Here is a 14,551-nt window from a genome sequence, read left to right as displayed (position 1 = left end):
GTATTTGAAAGATAGAATAACGCGACATAGACAATTTTTTTACATGACATTTGTGTTTATAGGACAATTTTTTAAATAGTGTCACGTAAAATGTTAATATGACATTTTATTTTAAAAGTCTCTTAAAAAACTTGTTAAAACGTCTAAAAACGTTCTAAAAATTTATTGTAACACTTATAGATAGGACGTTTGTTGGTTCGATCTCATAAATGTAAGTCCTATAAAATATCTTTTAGGACGTTTCTACATTTTATACATCCTATAAAATCAATTTTGTTGTAGTGCATCTCTTGCACCTGCACCATCTCTGGTCCCCCCATCTTCTTCGGTGAACCCTTCCCACTACTCTCCGATGAACCCCACCACCACTCCCCATCTTCTCCGGTGAACCCCACCAACCACTCGCATTTCTAGATCGTTATTTTCTCAAGAAACTCAAATCCGAAGTCGTGTTGCCTCTAGCAGGGGTGTGGACAATCACCATGATTCTCGTTCATCTTTACTAGCTTTCCCTTTCCTTCTCTTACTAAATGGAAGACCGTCACCCATAACTCTCATTCTGTTCTTAACGTGTTTTGATAGATGTACTTATGTTTCAAATCCATGTTTTTATGTGTTTGGATTGAATGTCGGAACAAAGTGGTGGATCTGAATCCGTTTAAGGTTTGAAAATGTTCATCCATGGTTTTGTTCAATGTTTGATTTTAGTTTTAGGATGTGATTCAGTTTTAGGGTTTTTTATTTAGATTTAGGGTTTTCTGTTTAATGTTAGGGATTTTGAAACAATCTCATTTGATTGGTGAAATGAATCTGATTTATTTGTGCATTTGTTTCTTGCTTGATCTGTTTGTATCTGATTTGGTGGTATTGGTTGTTGTTGGTTGTGTTAGGGGAGGATGGTGGTGGTTGTGATTATAAACAATAATAATGAATTAATAGACTTCTTTAACTACCACTAGTTTTTCTTTTGTTTAAATATAAATTTTGAATTTTCATTTTGATGAAAAATTGTATTGATTTTCATTCTCGATCTATAATGAAAATTTACATCATGTCGCATCGGATGAGTAATAACTAGTATTTCTTTAAAAAATAAACTAAATTCAATCATAGACGGACCTAGAGTAGAGAATACGGTGGCACGTGCCACCATATTATTCCTCCGTCGAAGGGTAAAAAAAATTTAGGTTCGTGAAAGGTGCAACCATATTAATTTGTTGTGTGCTACCGTATGTATTTTGAAACTACAATGAGAACAAGTTTTATTTGGTAGAGTTGGTTTGCAATGTTTTTATTCCACTCAAGACCCAAGTTTGAATCCTGTTAATGTCATTTTCTTAGTCAAATGGTGTCATCGTTTGAAAAAAAAAATCTGTAAATTTGATTCTTATAGTCAAATGGTGCCACTATTTGAAATTTTTTCCCTATATCTTTTTCTTATAGTCAAACGGTGCCACCATTTGAAAAAAATTATGGGTCTGTCCCTGAATTCAATTAAGTATGATTTTCGTTCCTAACATTTGTCCATTTTGACAGATCTCGACCCTAACTTCATTTACTTGGTTTTCCTCTCTCACTTTTGTTCATGTTCAAAGGATTTTTTCCCTTCGTCTAACATTCTTTAACTTTTTTCAATGAGTTTAACGATTGGTGACGAACAAGTTCAAATTTTGGGGGTTGACGGGATCATGGTAGACGTGGGTCGTTGTTTGACTACCCAATATTGGGCCTTGCATGGTGGGGTACTGTGTCCGGGCAAGTGATAGGTATGATTTATGTCCATTCTATAACACCATATTCTCCACTTTTCTTGTATGTTTTATGTCCTTAAATGGATGATTTGAGTATTTTTATTACAGTTTCATATTTTCCTTGTTTCAAAGCTTGAAAATGGAAATAATCTATCATGGTGAGTTTTGGGCTGAACAGTGAAGTTGTTGCGACAGGCAGAAGGTTCCTACAACAAAGGTCGTTTTCACGATTTTGGTTTACTGAAAAATTGGTGTTCATCTTTTTGAAAGCATTATCTACTCCTTAAAGTCTACCAATCAGAAGCATGCATGTAGGGATGGTGTCTAAATTACTAATTAAGATAATCATTGAGTTCAAACAGAATGTTTAATTATTAATATCTTCATAAAAAAAAACTCTATTATTAAACCAAAACTAAATTACTTTGTTATTAAATTTAAATTAAGTTATAATAAAAAATTGAATTAAAGAAGGTAACCAAAAAAACGAGAACTATTAAATAGTTAATTTGATAATAATATCGATTTTATTTTTGTCAAATTTTTATCCTATCTTCAAATTTATATTTCATTGAAAAATAAAAACATTATCGCTTTCTCAAAACCACATAAAATCGTATTATATCGATAGAGACAGAATAAAAACTAGAAATTAAAATCGAGATTTATCTTACTGCATTGCGTGAGTATGTTTCTAGTATGATAAGATATATATGTCTAGTACCATGCTTGGATTTGTACTAATGATTTGATATAATAATGGTACTAATAATGAGTGTCTGACTCCACTTCGAAAGAAGGTCGATTGATCCAACAGTGCGATGTAGGGAACTATTGCTGCAACGACCTCGTGTTACGCTGTAGTAAGGTCTTGTTGCACTTTGAGCTGAAAATTCCAGCCAGACCTTACACCCATGCTTTTACTTTCTTGTTATTGCTTATTGTTAATTGTTACTCACTCAAACCAATATCTTCGACTTCGTCATCTGAAATTACCCTTTTCAACTTGAGATCTCGCAGCTTAAGAAACGTATCCTTGTGAAAAACAATAATTGGTTCTTACCATTTTATTATTTGTTTTAAAACGACATTGGATGAACATGTATACTTACATGCTTACTCAATTACCATAACCTTTTTAAGGTTATGTAAATTTGAGCAGCAAGTCGGATCCAGCTAGCCAAGTAAACGAGGAGACATGACGGATTTGGTTGGGTCTTTGGATCCAACTTGGATAAGTAGCCCAGCTATCGGTGATGGTTTCATGGGAGATAATCGTAAGAGCAAAAGAAGTGAGTTTGTCTGAGTTAGTAAGTGTTAAACCGTAAAAGCATAAAAATCGGTCATGCCAACTTGCCAAGTAGAGAAGAGAATTAGGCAAGTTATGCACAATCGCTAGGATTTTCACAACTATTGTGCATACTGAACAGGCTGAACATGACTTTATGATAAATGCATGAGTATTTCGAAAAATAAATTCACTACATGTGTATTTATAAATGAGGGGCTGTTTGGCAATTGATGAATGGTTTGGTGCAGAATGATTAAGTGGTCAGAATGATTAAGAGGCTCTCATGATATAATGCAAAATGAAATATAATTGTTTGGTAATTGTGTACAATGAAATTAGTGCTCATAATGGTTAAGGGAGATTCAAGATACAAAATCATTCAGAGTGTTTTAAAACCATTAAGAGGCAGACTTTTTTTATGCCAAACAAGATTCATCTCTTAACGATTTAGAGGTTGCCTCTTAATGAAACTATTAAGAGGAAAACAAACAACTCATAAATAGTTATTTCTGCATAGTAACTTGATTTTTTTTACTTATGCTCCGACATTATGATTTGATCTTGGAATGACTTTGTTCTATGCTGGAAAATTTGAAATTTGGAGTGAGTTACAATTGATTTGTCAATCAAACTTCAAGATTTGAACAAATTAGTCATATAAAATACGTATAACAATTTACATGTTCAATCAACAAATATGTATCGAAAAAACTTCAGATAGTTTACAAGACAATCAATTAAATTATGGTAACAGTATAAGAGTGAAACTGACTACGATAGAATCAATCTTTTATTTTAGAAATAATAGATAAAAAAATATATAAAATATAATTTTATCGAAAGTCTTAAAAGAATAATCCAAATTGATTTATTACAGAAATGTCAGTTAAATTATTCTATAATGCAATAGTTAGAACAAGAAGTTTATCGATGAAGAACAAAGATAGACGGTTCAAAATTTTACCCAACAAGTGAGAACGATGACTCTTACCACAATAAGTACTTACTAGTAAATTGTTGCATATAATGTCGTTTTGGTGGACTAAAATCTTACCCGACAAGTAAGTGATAGTCTTGAATTTTATTAATAAGTACTTACCGGGTAAGTGTTTGGTAAACAGCCCCTAAGACAAGACTCGAAATGAACAAGAGGCGTCTAGTAAAGTTCACAAAATATATTAATGATTAAGGTAAGTATTTATATGATAAGCTTATGAGTAACCATGATTAAGAGGGATTTGGCATGAGAATTACATCGATAAGAAGACACTTTTTTGTTGTGCCAAGTGATCAGATAAGCACCTGTACAGAGCCGAGAGTCATTGTACTTGGTGGGAAGATATACGACATAATTGACCCCCATCATATTAGTTCGTATTTGAGATCACCACATGCCATGTTCTACATCTGTGTGCAAGTACCAATATCGTATACGTAATTATTTTAAAGTAAAAAAAAATCAGTGTTATGACATCATGTCTACATGCCTTTGATTAAAATATGTATTGATTACTGAAAGTATTTTGGTACCTTAGATGCAAAATTTATGTAATGTGGTTTATTTATGTTCAAGACAAGTTGCATAATTTACAGTTGCCACTGTGTATATTTATAAGATATTCAACATTGTATATTACATTTAAGGGGGTGTTTAGGATTGCTTATTTGAAACAACATATGCTTTTCTACAAAAACACTTATCAACTTATTATAAGTCAGAATGATTTAACTTCTTTAAAAACTCCTTATTACCGGTTTGGCACCGGTATAAGTTGTTTATCCAAACACTCAAAAGTGCTTATTTCCGGTACCACACCGGAATAAGTCAATAAGTTGTTATCATAAGCAATCTCAAACACCCCCTGAGTGCTCATAACACTATGGGAAATATAATGACAAATATGTATATGTGTATGTATATGTACAATTCAGTTGAATACAGTCTTACTCCAATAATCAGATACCCTTCCAAATAGCAAGTTAGAGTTTACATGTCTACATAAAACCATTTACTTACAGATGAAATGTTTTGCTACATGGTTCCAAAATGCTTTTAGAGTACGACTTTAAATGTGGGTCCCTTTAACGGCTTATTTAGATTTTATTGTATTATTTTTTTGTTAAATGGGGTTATTTGGGAATATTAGATTCCTTTGGTAAGCAAAAGTAGAAAAAGAGTAATTAAAGGTGATGATTTCAAGTCATAAAAAGATCAATTTCAATTTCATTCCTTTCTCTTTTTGACCATTTCAACTTATAAAAGCTCATGGTTTGTATGGTGGATTTGGACATAAAGAATTGATGCTCCATAAAAAGGGTTGTAGTGAAAATTACTCAACAAAAACAATATTTTATTTAAGGGCTGTTTATCAAACACTTGTCTTGGTAAGCGCTTACTAAGTTACATTACCATACTGGATGAATATGGTAAGGACGAATAATCTTACCCGGTAAAAGTGAGATAAAGACCATGAGTCTTACCCGGTAAGTGAGGACGACGACTCTTACCACAATAAGCGCTTACCAGATTAATTGTTGCATACAATGTCGTTTTGATGGATTAAAATCTTACCCGATAAGTAAATAATAGTGTTAAATTTTACCGATAAGCACTTACCGGATAAGTGTTTGGTAAACGGCCCCTTAGTGTTACATTATCATAAATGATTGGCCATCTTATAAAGTTACAAATAGATATTTAATTTTAAATATAATATATTTGTTAACAAATTTAATTTATATTTCAATAATTATTTTATTTTTATCATTATATTGGTATTAAATTGAGAAATAATATTTTTTTGATTTAATTTTGATAACAAATATACAATTACAGTGCTTTTCTATTATAATTTATTAGAATATAGTTTTTATAATTATATCATACTTGAAAAAACCAGCTTAAAATTATAACAATAAAATAATTGTTAAAATTTATATCTTACATTTTTGAATTTAGAGGTCGTTTCGTTCATTTATCGATGAGAATGATAAACATCGAGAATCTAACCACAAGGGTGGTGTCTGATTGGTTTGAGCTTGACTCCAAATGTTAAAAGTACCGGAAGGACCCAGGTTCAAATCCAAGGAGGAATAAAAATCCTCTTGTGGTCACGGAGATTCAAATGCGATGACTCCGGGCTATTTGCAAAGCAGATGGTTGTCATGGGGATTAGTCGGCTCGCATAGCGGGTTGGATGTCCAGGTTAATAAAAAAAACATCGAGAATCTTATTTCGTAAAAGTCATTATAAAAAATTAAAAGGTTTACCCGATAAGTGAGGATAATGATTCTTACTCGATTAATATCTATCAAGCAAGAGACACTCATCAATAATTTTAATGTGTCATTTGAAAACCAAGAATCTTACCAGGTAAGATAAGTTAAAATGATGACTTTTATTCTCTGACATGTAGCTCAGTTGGCAAAAGACGGTGGCGGACCTAAGATTTTTGTCAAGTGGATGCACCTTTAAGGTGAATCAACGACCCCCAAAGTCATTCGAGGTGCTTTTTACCAAATTCCACCATTTCAAGAAAATTTTAAGTTTTTTGGTTTATTTTGAGATACTTTTTCGGTTTTCTGGGTGGTTTTGAGAGGGTTTTTTTTGGGTTTTATGGTTGATATTTCTTGTATTTTCTAGTATGCCGGAGCCCGGAGCACTTCTCAAAATTCAACGGATGCACCTTTCATACAAAAAAAATCTACTCACGAAAATAAATCGAGCAGATGCATGAGACCCTACTCATGCCTTAGTAGGTCCGCCTCTGACAAAGAGGTGTGACTGACGAGTTTATCCAAATACAGGACACGTCCTGAGTTCGATAAGTCCTTCTGCTAGCCTCAACCGCTGAGTATATCAAAAAGTACCCCCTCACATTGGTATTCATGAAGCTACATTCCATATGAGACCGGTTAAAATTACTGGTTATCAACTTTTACCCGATAAATATATATTCAGCTAACATTATAACGTTAAATAACGTCACTTGTTTATAACTGTAGCTGTGTGACACTCCATGATGATAAATTGACAAGTGACCCTACCTAGTTTAATTCTATGTTTTCCCCAACCCTCTTCTACCCTTTTTTTTTCACCACTTTTACTTTTCATTTGTTTAATGTAAAGATCAATTTCCATCATCCTTATATAATTATTTACATCATAAAACTGGTCTTTTAAATTGGGGCTGTTTACCAATTTTTTTATTAAATCTCGTATAGATAAATTTATCTGTCTGGATAAATTTATCTGTCTGGAAAAATGAATGTTGTTGTTTAATTTTTTTATGTCTTAAACAACAATCTGAATAACATAAATGACCGATTTACCCCAAATATTAATTATTTGAACATCAAAACAAAATCATAAAAAGGTCGACAATGAGATGTCTCATCTAGGAAGGAGGCAGTGCTTTAAATAAGGGGTAGGTGTGTCATTTTTGTGGCTGAATGGAAACAATACATCATTTCTATCTGTACGATTAAGCCATGTTCTGTGCAAATACGACGTAAGTAAACAACTCAAATGAGCTGTGCGAATAAACCAGATAGACCAATAAGCCTAATTAAGACGCAAGTAAACAACCCCTAAGAGTTTCACTTTGAAATCGATATGTATCACACTACTTTATGGGAAAATTGCACCATAATGGAATCAACTTTCACCTGATTCTTATTTTGGGGAACCAACTTTCAAAATCGTTATTTTGGGGAACCAACTTGCACCTGATTCCTATTTTGAGAACCAACTTTCAAAATCGTCATTTTAAGGAATCAACTTGCACCTGATTCTTATTTCGGGGAACCAACTTGCAAAATCATTATGGAAAAATAACTAAAATTCGTTTTTTTTTTCAAAAATTAATGCAATAAAATCTATTTTTTATTAATTATTGCATTAATTTTTGAAAAAAAAACGAATTTTAGTTATTTATCTATAATTATTTTGCAAGTTAATTCTACAAAATAGAAATCAAATGCAAGTTGATTTTTCCAAAATGACGATTTTAAAAATTGGTTTCCCAAAATAAAAATCATGTAAAAATTGATTTCATTTGAAGCAATTTTCCCTTTATTTATTTATATAATAGAATGTATAACGTCAACATAAAACAAAACATGATGATGCTAGTGCGTTCAGTTCCAGGACTCTGTCACACACAGTACTGTGCGATGACTTTTATACGGCGACCCTTTATCTTTTTTTTCTCACCTTTCGCCATGCCCACACCACATTCATCTTTTTTCCACTTTCTTCATCGCCCCCACTATTCTTTATCAAACCATTTCTCTCTGTCGGTGCTGCCTTGTCTCCATGATTTCATTTCTCTGATGCCTGCAACCTGTTTGTTGAAACTCCTCTACCAACATTTTAACTTATATGCTGCTTTGTGGGTCAAATCAACCTAAATCTTAGCTCGGTTCATACAGGTGAGCTTTTAATTATCCTTTTTCTTTATGGGTTTGTAAGATTATCAACGGAAAAAAAATTCAGACATTGTACCCGTTTTCGTCTTCTGAAAGAACTTTGAGTCTTTGAGTGTGTGTGTATATATATATATATATTCTCCCATTTTCTGTTTTGTTTGCTGGTCATGTCCATTTAGACGTTCATGAACGCTCGAGAAAGGACTTAGAATTCCATACTTGGTTTTTTTTTTCTTTCTTTTCTTGTATTTACGTGGATATATGTAGTCAGACTTGAGAGCAGAAGATGATGGACCAGAAAACATGGCTATGGAGGAAAAGATCTGCCCAGAAGTCGATTGATGCAAACAATGAAGCTGAAATCTCTGCAAAAGGAAATGAAGAACAGGTAATTAATCTGAGACTTCATTTTAATCAATATTTTTACTGTTTAAATTCTTTGTTTATATACCAAAACATCAACCTACTTTTCACATTATCAATTTCACAAACAATGAAAGAAAAAATTCAAGAAAATTAGTTGAGTGGTGGAAGAGGGAGGAGTGATGGTGGTGGTGGTGGTGATGGATTGACATGTTAGCTTTAAAATCCCAACTGAATGACTGTAGAAACGTAAATTCACATAACTGCAAAATGTAGATGCAAAAAGATCATGTTTTTCACATTTTGCATTCAAAGTGAGGTGGGTGGTGGTTTAAAAACTCAATAATTCATACAAACTTACAAATATATTGAACTTTTCACGTATGAAATAACACATGTATAAACACTTCATTTGCACACATATAGAAACCAGATGGTAAGTTTGTAAGAATTATTGGGTTTGTAAAAGAAGTCTCTTCAATGTGATCTATCTTTTTGGGAAAAAAAATGTAGTAAAAAACACTATAGTTTACGATACTGAATAATTTTAGGAGGACCGTGGAAATGTAGATTGAGATGTATGCAAAATCGTCCATTCCCACCGAACCTTCGTGTTCCTTTTTGCAACTTTACAAATAGCCATGCTATGTTTGTGACTGAAAGTCAAGAACGATGGTTTAAAGATCAACCATTTTCATTGTTTATGATCGATGATAGTGATCATGTTTCATTTATATAACACAGATGCTTCAATATGATAAAGAAGCAGCTTTAGAGAGGACTGTGAAAAACCTCCATGAAAAGGTAGCTTCTCTTCTATGTGAATGCAATGCCAAAGATAACCTCATGGTTGACCAAGCAAAGACTGCACAAGACGCCATTGCAGGTGATCATTAATACTCTTCTTAATTTCAATGTTTTAAGAATCTTACTGTTTGTTTTGCAAGCCGGGGTCTTCATGGAAACACAACCATGTTTATCCTTTTGGGGTAGAGGTTGGGGTAGAGGTAAGATCTGCATAAAATCCTACCCTCCCCAAACCCTACCTACTTGTGGGATATATCGTGTTAGTTTAATTTGATTTTTACTATTTAACAAAGTCTGCATATATCTTACTCTTCGTGACCCTACCTATGTCTGGGATATACAAGGTTTGTATGGTTTGTACTGTTTTGTAAGGTTTCTGCATACATCCTACTCTCCCTAGATCCTGCCTATAAGTGGGTATATAGGGTTTGGCTGGTTTGGTATTCCTAAGACACTACCTATGTGTCGGATATACAGGTTTCGTTTGGTTTGACTTGGTTTATTCTTTTCGATACTGTCCCAAACCTTACTCCGTGTGGGATTCATTGGGTTTGTTTGGTTTGGTTTATTGTTTTAAATATTTTGTTGCTTGTGTACTTCGTCCGTTTTTGAAGGCCGGGAAAAGGCTGTTGCAGAACTGGCTCTGCGAAATCAAGAACTAGAAGCTGTGGTGCAGCAGAACATAGAGGCTAACGAGAGATTAGTTCACTTGAATGCTGCATTAAAGGATTATCGGCAGCAGCTGAGTTCGTTAAAAGAAGAACACGATCAAAGGGTAAGTGAAGCAGTGGATGAACTCGAGAGGGCAAATAAGAGATCCGAGGAGAAATTCACCGAAGCAAACAAAAAGCTCGAGAATCTGATGATTGAGAATGCTCAGCTTGCTAAGTCCCTTGCGATGAAAGAGGAACTTATTGAAGACGTGGGTAGTCAAATGTCTCAAGCGACGGTGGGGTTCAATGAGCTGATTTCAAGGTTGGATTCCGCTGAAAAGGAAAACGGGATCTTGAAATACGAGTATCGTGTTCTCGAGAGAGAGCTCGAGATACAAAGTCGGTGTGCTGATGTTGCAAACCGGCAGCACCAAGAAAGTGTGAAGCGGGCAGCAAAGCTAGATGTCGAATGTCAGAAGCTTCGGTTGTTGGTGAAAAAGCCTACTGTGCAAGTCAAGACGAAACGTGAAGTCGAAAGTGGTCATCCCGAAGGTTTAGATAGACGAATGAGTTTCATGATCAATCGGTTATGTGAAGCCGAAGAAGAAAACAAGATTCTCAAAGAACGTATGCATAAAAGAGAAGACGAAATCCGACTTTTGCAAGCGGAATTTGCTCAAATTCGATGTGACGATAGCCACGGAAACGGTGCCAGTCGACGCACGATGATTGGCGATTCGGATATGAGTCTAATGGATGATTTTGTCGAGATGGAGAGGTTAGCGATAGTTTCTGTCGATCCACATTCTCCCGATGCAAATAATCTTGATTCAGTAGGCAAGGAATTAGTTCCGGTGGTACAAGGTGATGCTATTAACCCATCTAATGAAGACTCCGGTTGGTTAACAAGCGTTCTTAACGCAATTTCAGAGCAAACCTGTGTTTCAAAAAGAAGTTTCGATGAACTCTTGGAGGACATTAGAGTAGCTTTACAACACCGCTATGAATCAGGCTCAAACCATGATCCAGTTAGCGGTTACATCACTTGGAGGACCCAAACCCCTGATGCTGAAACATCGAGTAATGAGGCGAAAGTGGTACCGGAAAAAGACGTTTCGAGTCTGAAAACGGAGCTGGAAAGCTTGAAAGAGTCAAAGGCGATGATCGAAGACCAATTGGAGAACCAAAAGTTGATCAACGAAGATCTTGATCATCAACTTTCGGTTGCCAAAGTTCAAATAAACGAAGGGGGTCAAAAGATATCGGCTCTCAAAGTGGAGCTGGAAGATAGATGTCACTGCTGCGAAGAACTCGAAGCAACATGTCTCGAGCTACAACTCCAACTAGCAAGGTTCGTATTTATTTGGCTTTCGCATTTTGAGAATTATCTGAAAAAGAAGTCGGGTCTGATTTTGAAGAGATGTATCGTGCAGCGGCAGGTCGGATAAAGATGTGGAAAATGTAGATGTCGAGCAAGAGGCGAAGCTGCTTCAAACCGTAAGTTCTGAACCCTAAGCTAAAGCTAATTTTTTGAACTTATTAGAAAAGCCCCGTTTGATCAACAATAAACTAACTTTTTGAAAAACTACTATGGGTATTACCGTATTAGAGTTTTCTTTCTCAAAAATTTCTAATTATGCCCCTTGAATTTTCCTTTTAGATCATTTTACAGTGTCATCTAACTTATCAACTAGTTTTTACCAAAACTATCAGCTAACTTATTAACCAAACAAATAGTTTTTTTAGCGTAACAATCAGTTTGTCAAACATAGTTTATGCCGCCCTCTGGAGCGCCTCCACTATACCGGTCTTACGATCATCATGGGGAGGTAAATCACACCTCCCAACGACAGAGGTGGTGCCTCCCGCCATGCCTACAACTCATTATGCACTATTTGATCTGATTTTGACATAAATAAGGTTACATATGGTAAATACCCAAATAATTAATCCTAACAAATAAAACAGGCCCAACCACAAGGGTGGTGCCTGATTGGTTTGAGCTTGGCTCCGAAGATCAAAAGACTAGGAGGTTACAGGTTCAAATCCAAGGAGGAATAAAAATTCCCTTGTGGCCACGGAGGTTCAAATGCGGTGACTCCGGGCTATCTGCAAAGCAGGTGGTCGCCCTGGGATTAGTCGGCTCGCATAGCGGGTTGGATATCCAGGTTAATAAAAAAACAAATAAAACAGGCCCTACGTCTAGAGACTTTTTAAGTTGAGAAGCTTTTGCAGGGATGGGAGATAACAACAGCTTCTGCGAAACTAGCAGAGTGTCAAGAAACCATATTCAGCATCGGCCGACAGTTGAAAGCACTGGCACCGCCAACAGAGGCGACAGAGTCAACCACTCGTAAGAAATCAAGCCAGCATTCGTGTTTACGTGACCGTATGGTGGCGGAAGATGGTGGTGACATGGAGGATCCGCTAAGCTCCCCCAAGACCAAGGAGATTATAAGCACCACAGAGACAAAATCCCCACCATCTGTTGTTCGTGTCGGCAGCTGTAAGTCACGTGTTGTACCTGGGGCTTTGGCTATCGTACCTAGTAAGAAACGTGGTAATGGTATCGACCTGCTGAGGAAGCTTCTGTTTAGAAAGAAGAGAGGAAACAAGAAGAAGATGCTTACAATTGCTGCATAGAAGATAGAATGTCATTGAGGCTGGGTTTTGTGTATGGTGTTTTGCTAGTCTATTTAGTGACCTCAATGAAGGGTGTTTTGTGAGTTTGGTTATATCTAAGTACTGAATAACGAAATTATATCTTACCCGGAGATCCTACGATATGTTAGATTTGTTGGTTTGTGCAAATTTCTTCAAAAAGACTGAATTGACAACGTAAAAACTCGGATGAACCAAAGGACAACAAAGAAAGCTCGCTACAGAAGTTGCGATCCTTTGTTATATGCTTGAGGGCGGGATAACAAGTTTAGTTTCTTGGTTGTGTTTGGTATGCAAACATGATAGTTGGAAATAGAGGTGTAAATGTGTCAAGCCGAATCGAGTAGTAGGTTATTCGAGCTCGGCTTAGAAAAATAATACCAGGCTCGAGCTCGAATAACTTTTTCAATGTAGAGTTCAAACTCAAATAACTTTTTCAATGTAGAGTTCAAACTCAAATAACTTTTTCAATGTAGGACTCGAAGTCGAATGTATTTTGAGTTATTGAGCCCGAACTAACGATCGATTAACTCGTTTATTGGCTCGAGATTGGTAATTTTTATATTTTTACGAGTAAATTATGTTTCCGTCCCAGTGGTTTAGAAATTTCAGTTTTTGCTCCTATGGTTTGTAATTCATTTATATTTCCGTCCTTAATGATCTACGATTTATTATTATTTTGGTCCCTGTGGTTTAGATTCAATTATTATTAGTCCCTCCTACTTAAAAGGGAGAAGGTAGTCCAAGGACGAAAATCACAATAAATTGCAAACCACAAGAACAAAAATCACAATTTCTAAACCATAAGGACGAAAATCAAAATTATTAACAAACCACATGGATGAAAATCGTAACTTACTCTTTAATTGTATCATTTGCAAACATATGAGCATTTTTTTTTCAAAAAAATGAATGCTTGAATAACCCAGCTCAACTCAGAAATTTTAATCGAGTTTTGAACGAGCTGAATCAAACATAGACGTCATGAGGATACGTTTAGTTATCCAAATGTTTGGTACATAGACAAGAAAGACAGTCGAAGATTGGCCAGGACAAAATCGGACAAAAGTGAGATAGGAGAGTGAAATAATTGTGGCAGATTATAGAGTTTTAATCTAACATGATCAATTTAACAATATACCAATCTTGTCTCATTATCTTGATACTTACTCCACTTATTTTGAGAATATTTGTCCCATTCTTGGTCTTAATGTTGCACCAAATGTAGTACAAGTCATTGTTGTATCAAGTCACCAAACCCACCGAGACCATTGCAAGTAAAAGGCCTACATGGTAGCTACAAATCAGAACCAAACGACACAATACTTATTAAATTTTGCAGGAAGAACGAGCATGTATCTTTATCCATGCACAACTAGGTGACAATGGCAGATGTAGAACTCGAGTACACTATCAAATGCCAGAAAACCCAATCTAATCGGACAGTTACAAGGTCGACCAAGGCTAGTCTAAACCACAAATAACTACTTCTAGCCTACAGTTATAATACAAACCCAAATGAAGATAGCTCACACTCCAAATCCAAATATTCACCAGCAACTCACAAATAAGACACATAAAACATCTTTTAAGTT

At 35.2% G+C, this 14,551-nt stretch overlaps 1 protein-coding gene across 2 annotated transcripts; it reads left to right on the top strand.

Moving 5' to 3' along the window:
* The first annotated feature begins 8,179 nt into the window (after nt 1-8,179).
* LOC112500796 (filament-like plant protein 4) lies at nt 8,180-13,071 on the top strand. 2 transcript variants are annotated; one of them, XM_025104378.1, is made up of 6 exons: nt 8,180-8,475; nt 8,744-8,860; nt 9,580-9,721; nt 10,257-11,646; nt 11,729-11,792; nt 12,531-13,071. In XM_025104378.1, the coding sequence occupies exons 2-6, from the start codon at nt 8,759-8,761 to the stop codon at nt 12,936-12,938; spliced, it is 2,106 nt and encodes a 701-aa protein (XP_024960146.1). In that variant the 5' UTR covers nt 8,180-8,475; nt 8,744-8,758; the 3' UTR covers nt 12,939-13,071. The 2 variants fall into 2 exon arrangements, with proteins under 2 accessions (XP_024960146.1, XP_024960147.1); XM_025104379.1 differs by having other exon boundaries at nt 8,740-8,860.
* The last annotated feature ends 1,480 nt before the right edge of the window (nt 13,072-14,551 follow it).

Source organism: Cynara cardunculus, assembly GCF_001531365.2.
Source record: "Cynara cardunculus var. scolymus isolate 2C chromosome LG 17, CcrdV1, whole genome shotgun sequence".
Classification (NCBI taxonomy): domain Eukaryota; kingdom Viridiplantae; phylum Streptophyta; class Magnoliopsida; order Asterales; family Asteraceae; genus Cynara; species Cynara cardunculus.
Note: the sequence above shows the minus strand (reverse complement) of the source record. Positions and strands in the feature narration are given on the sequence as shown.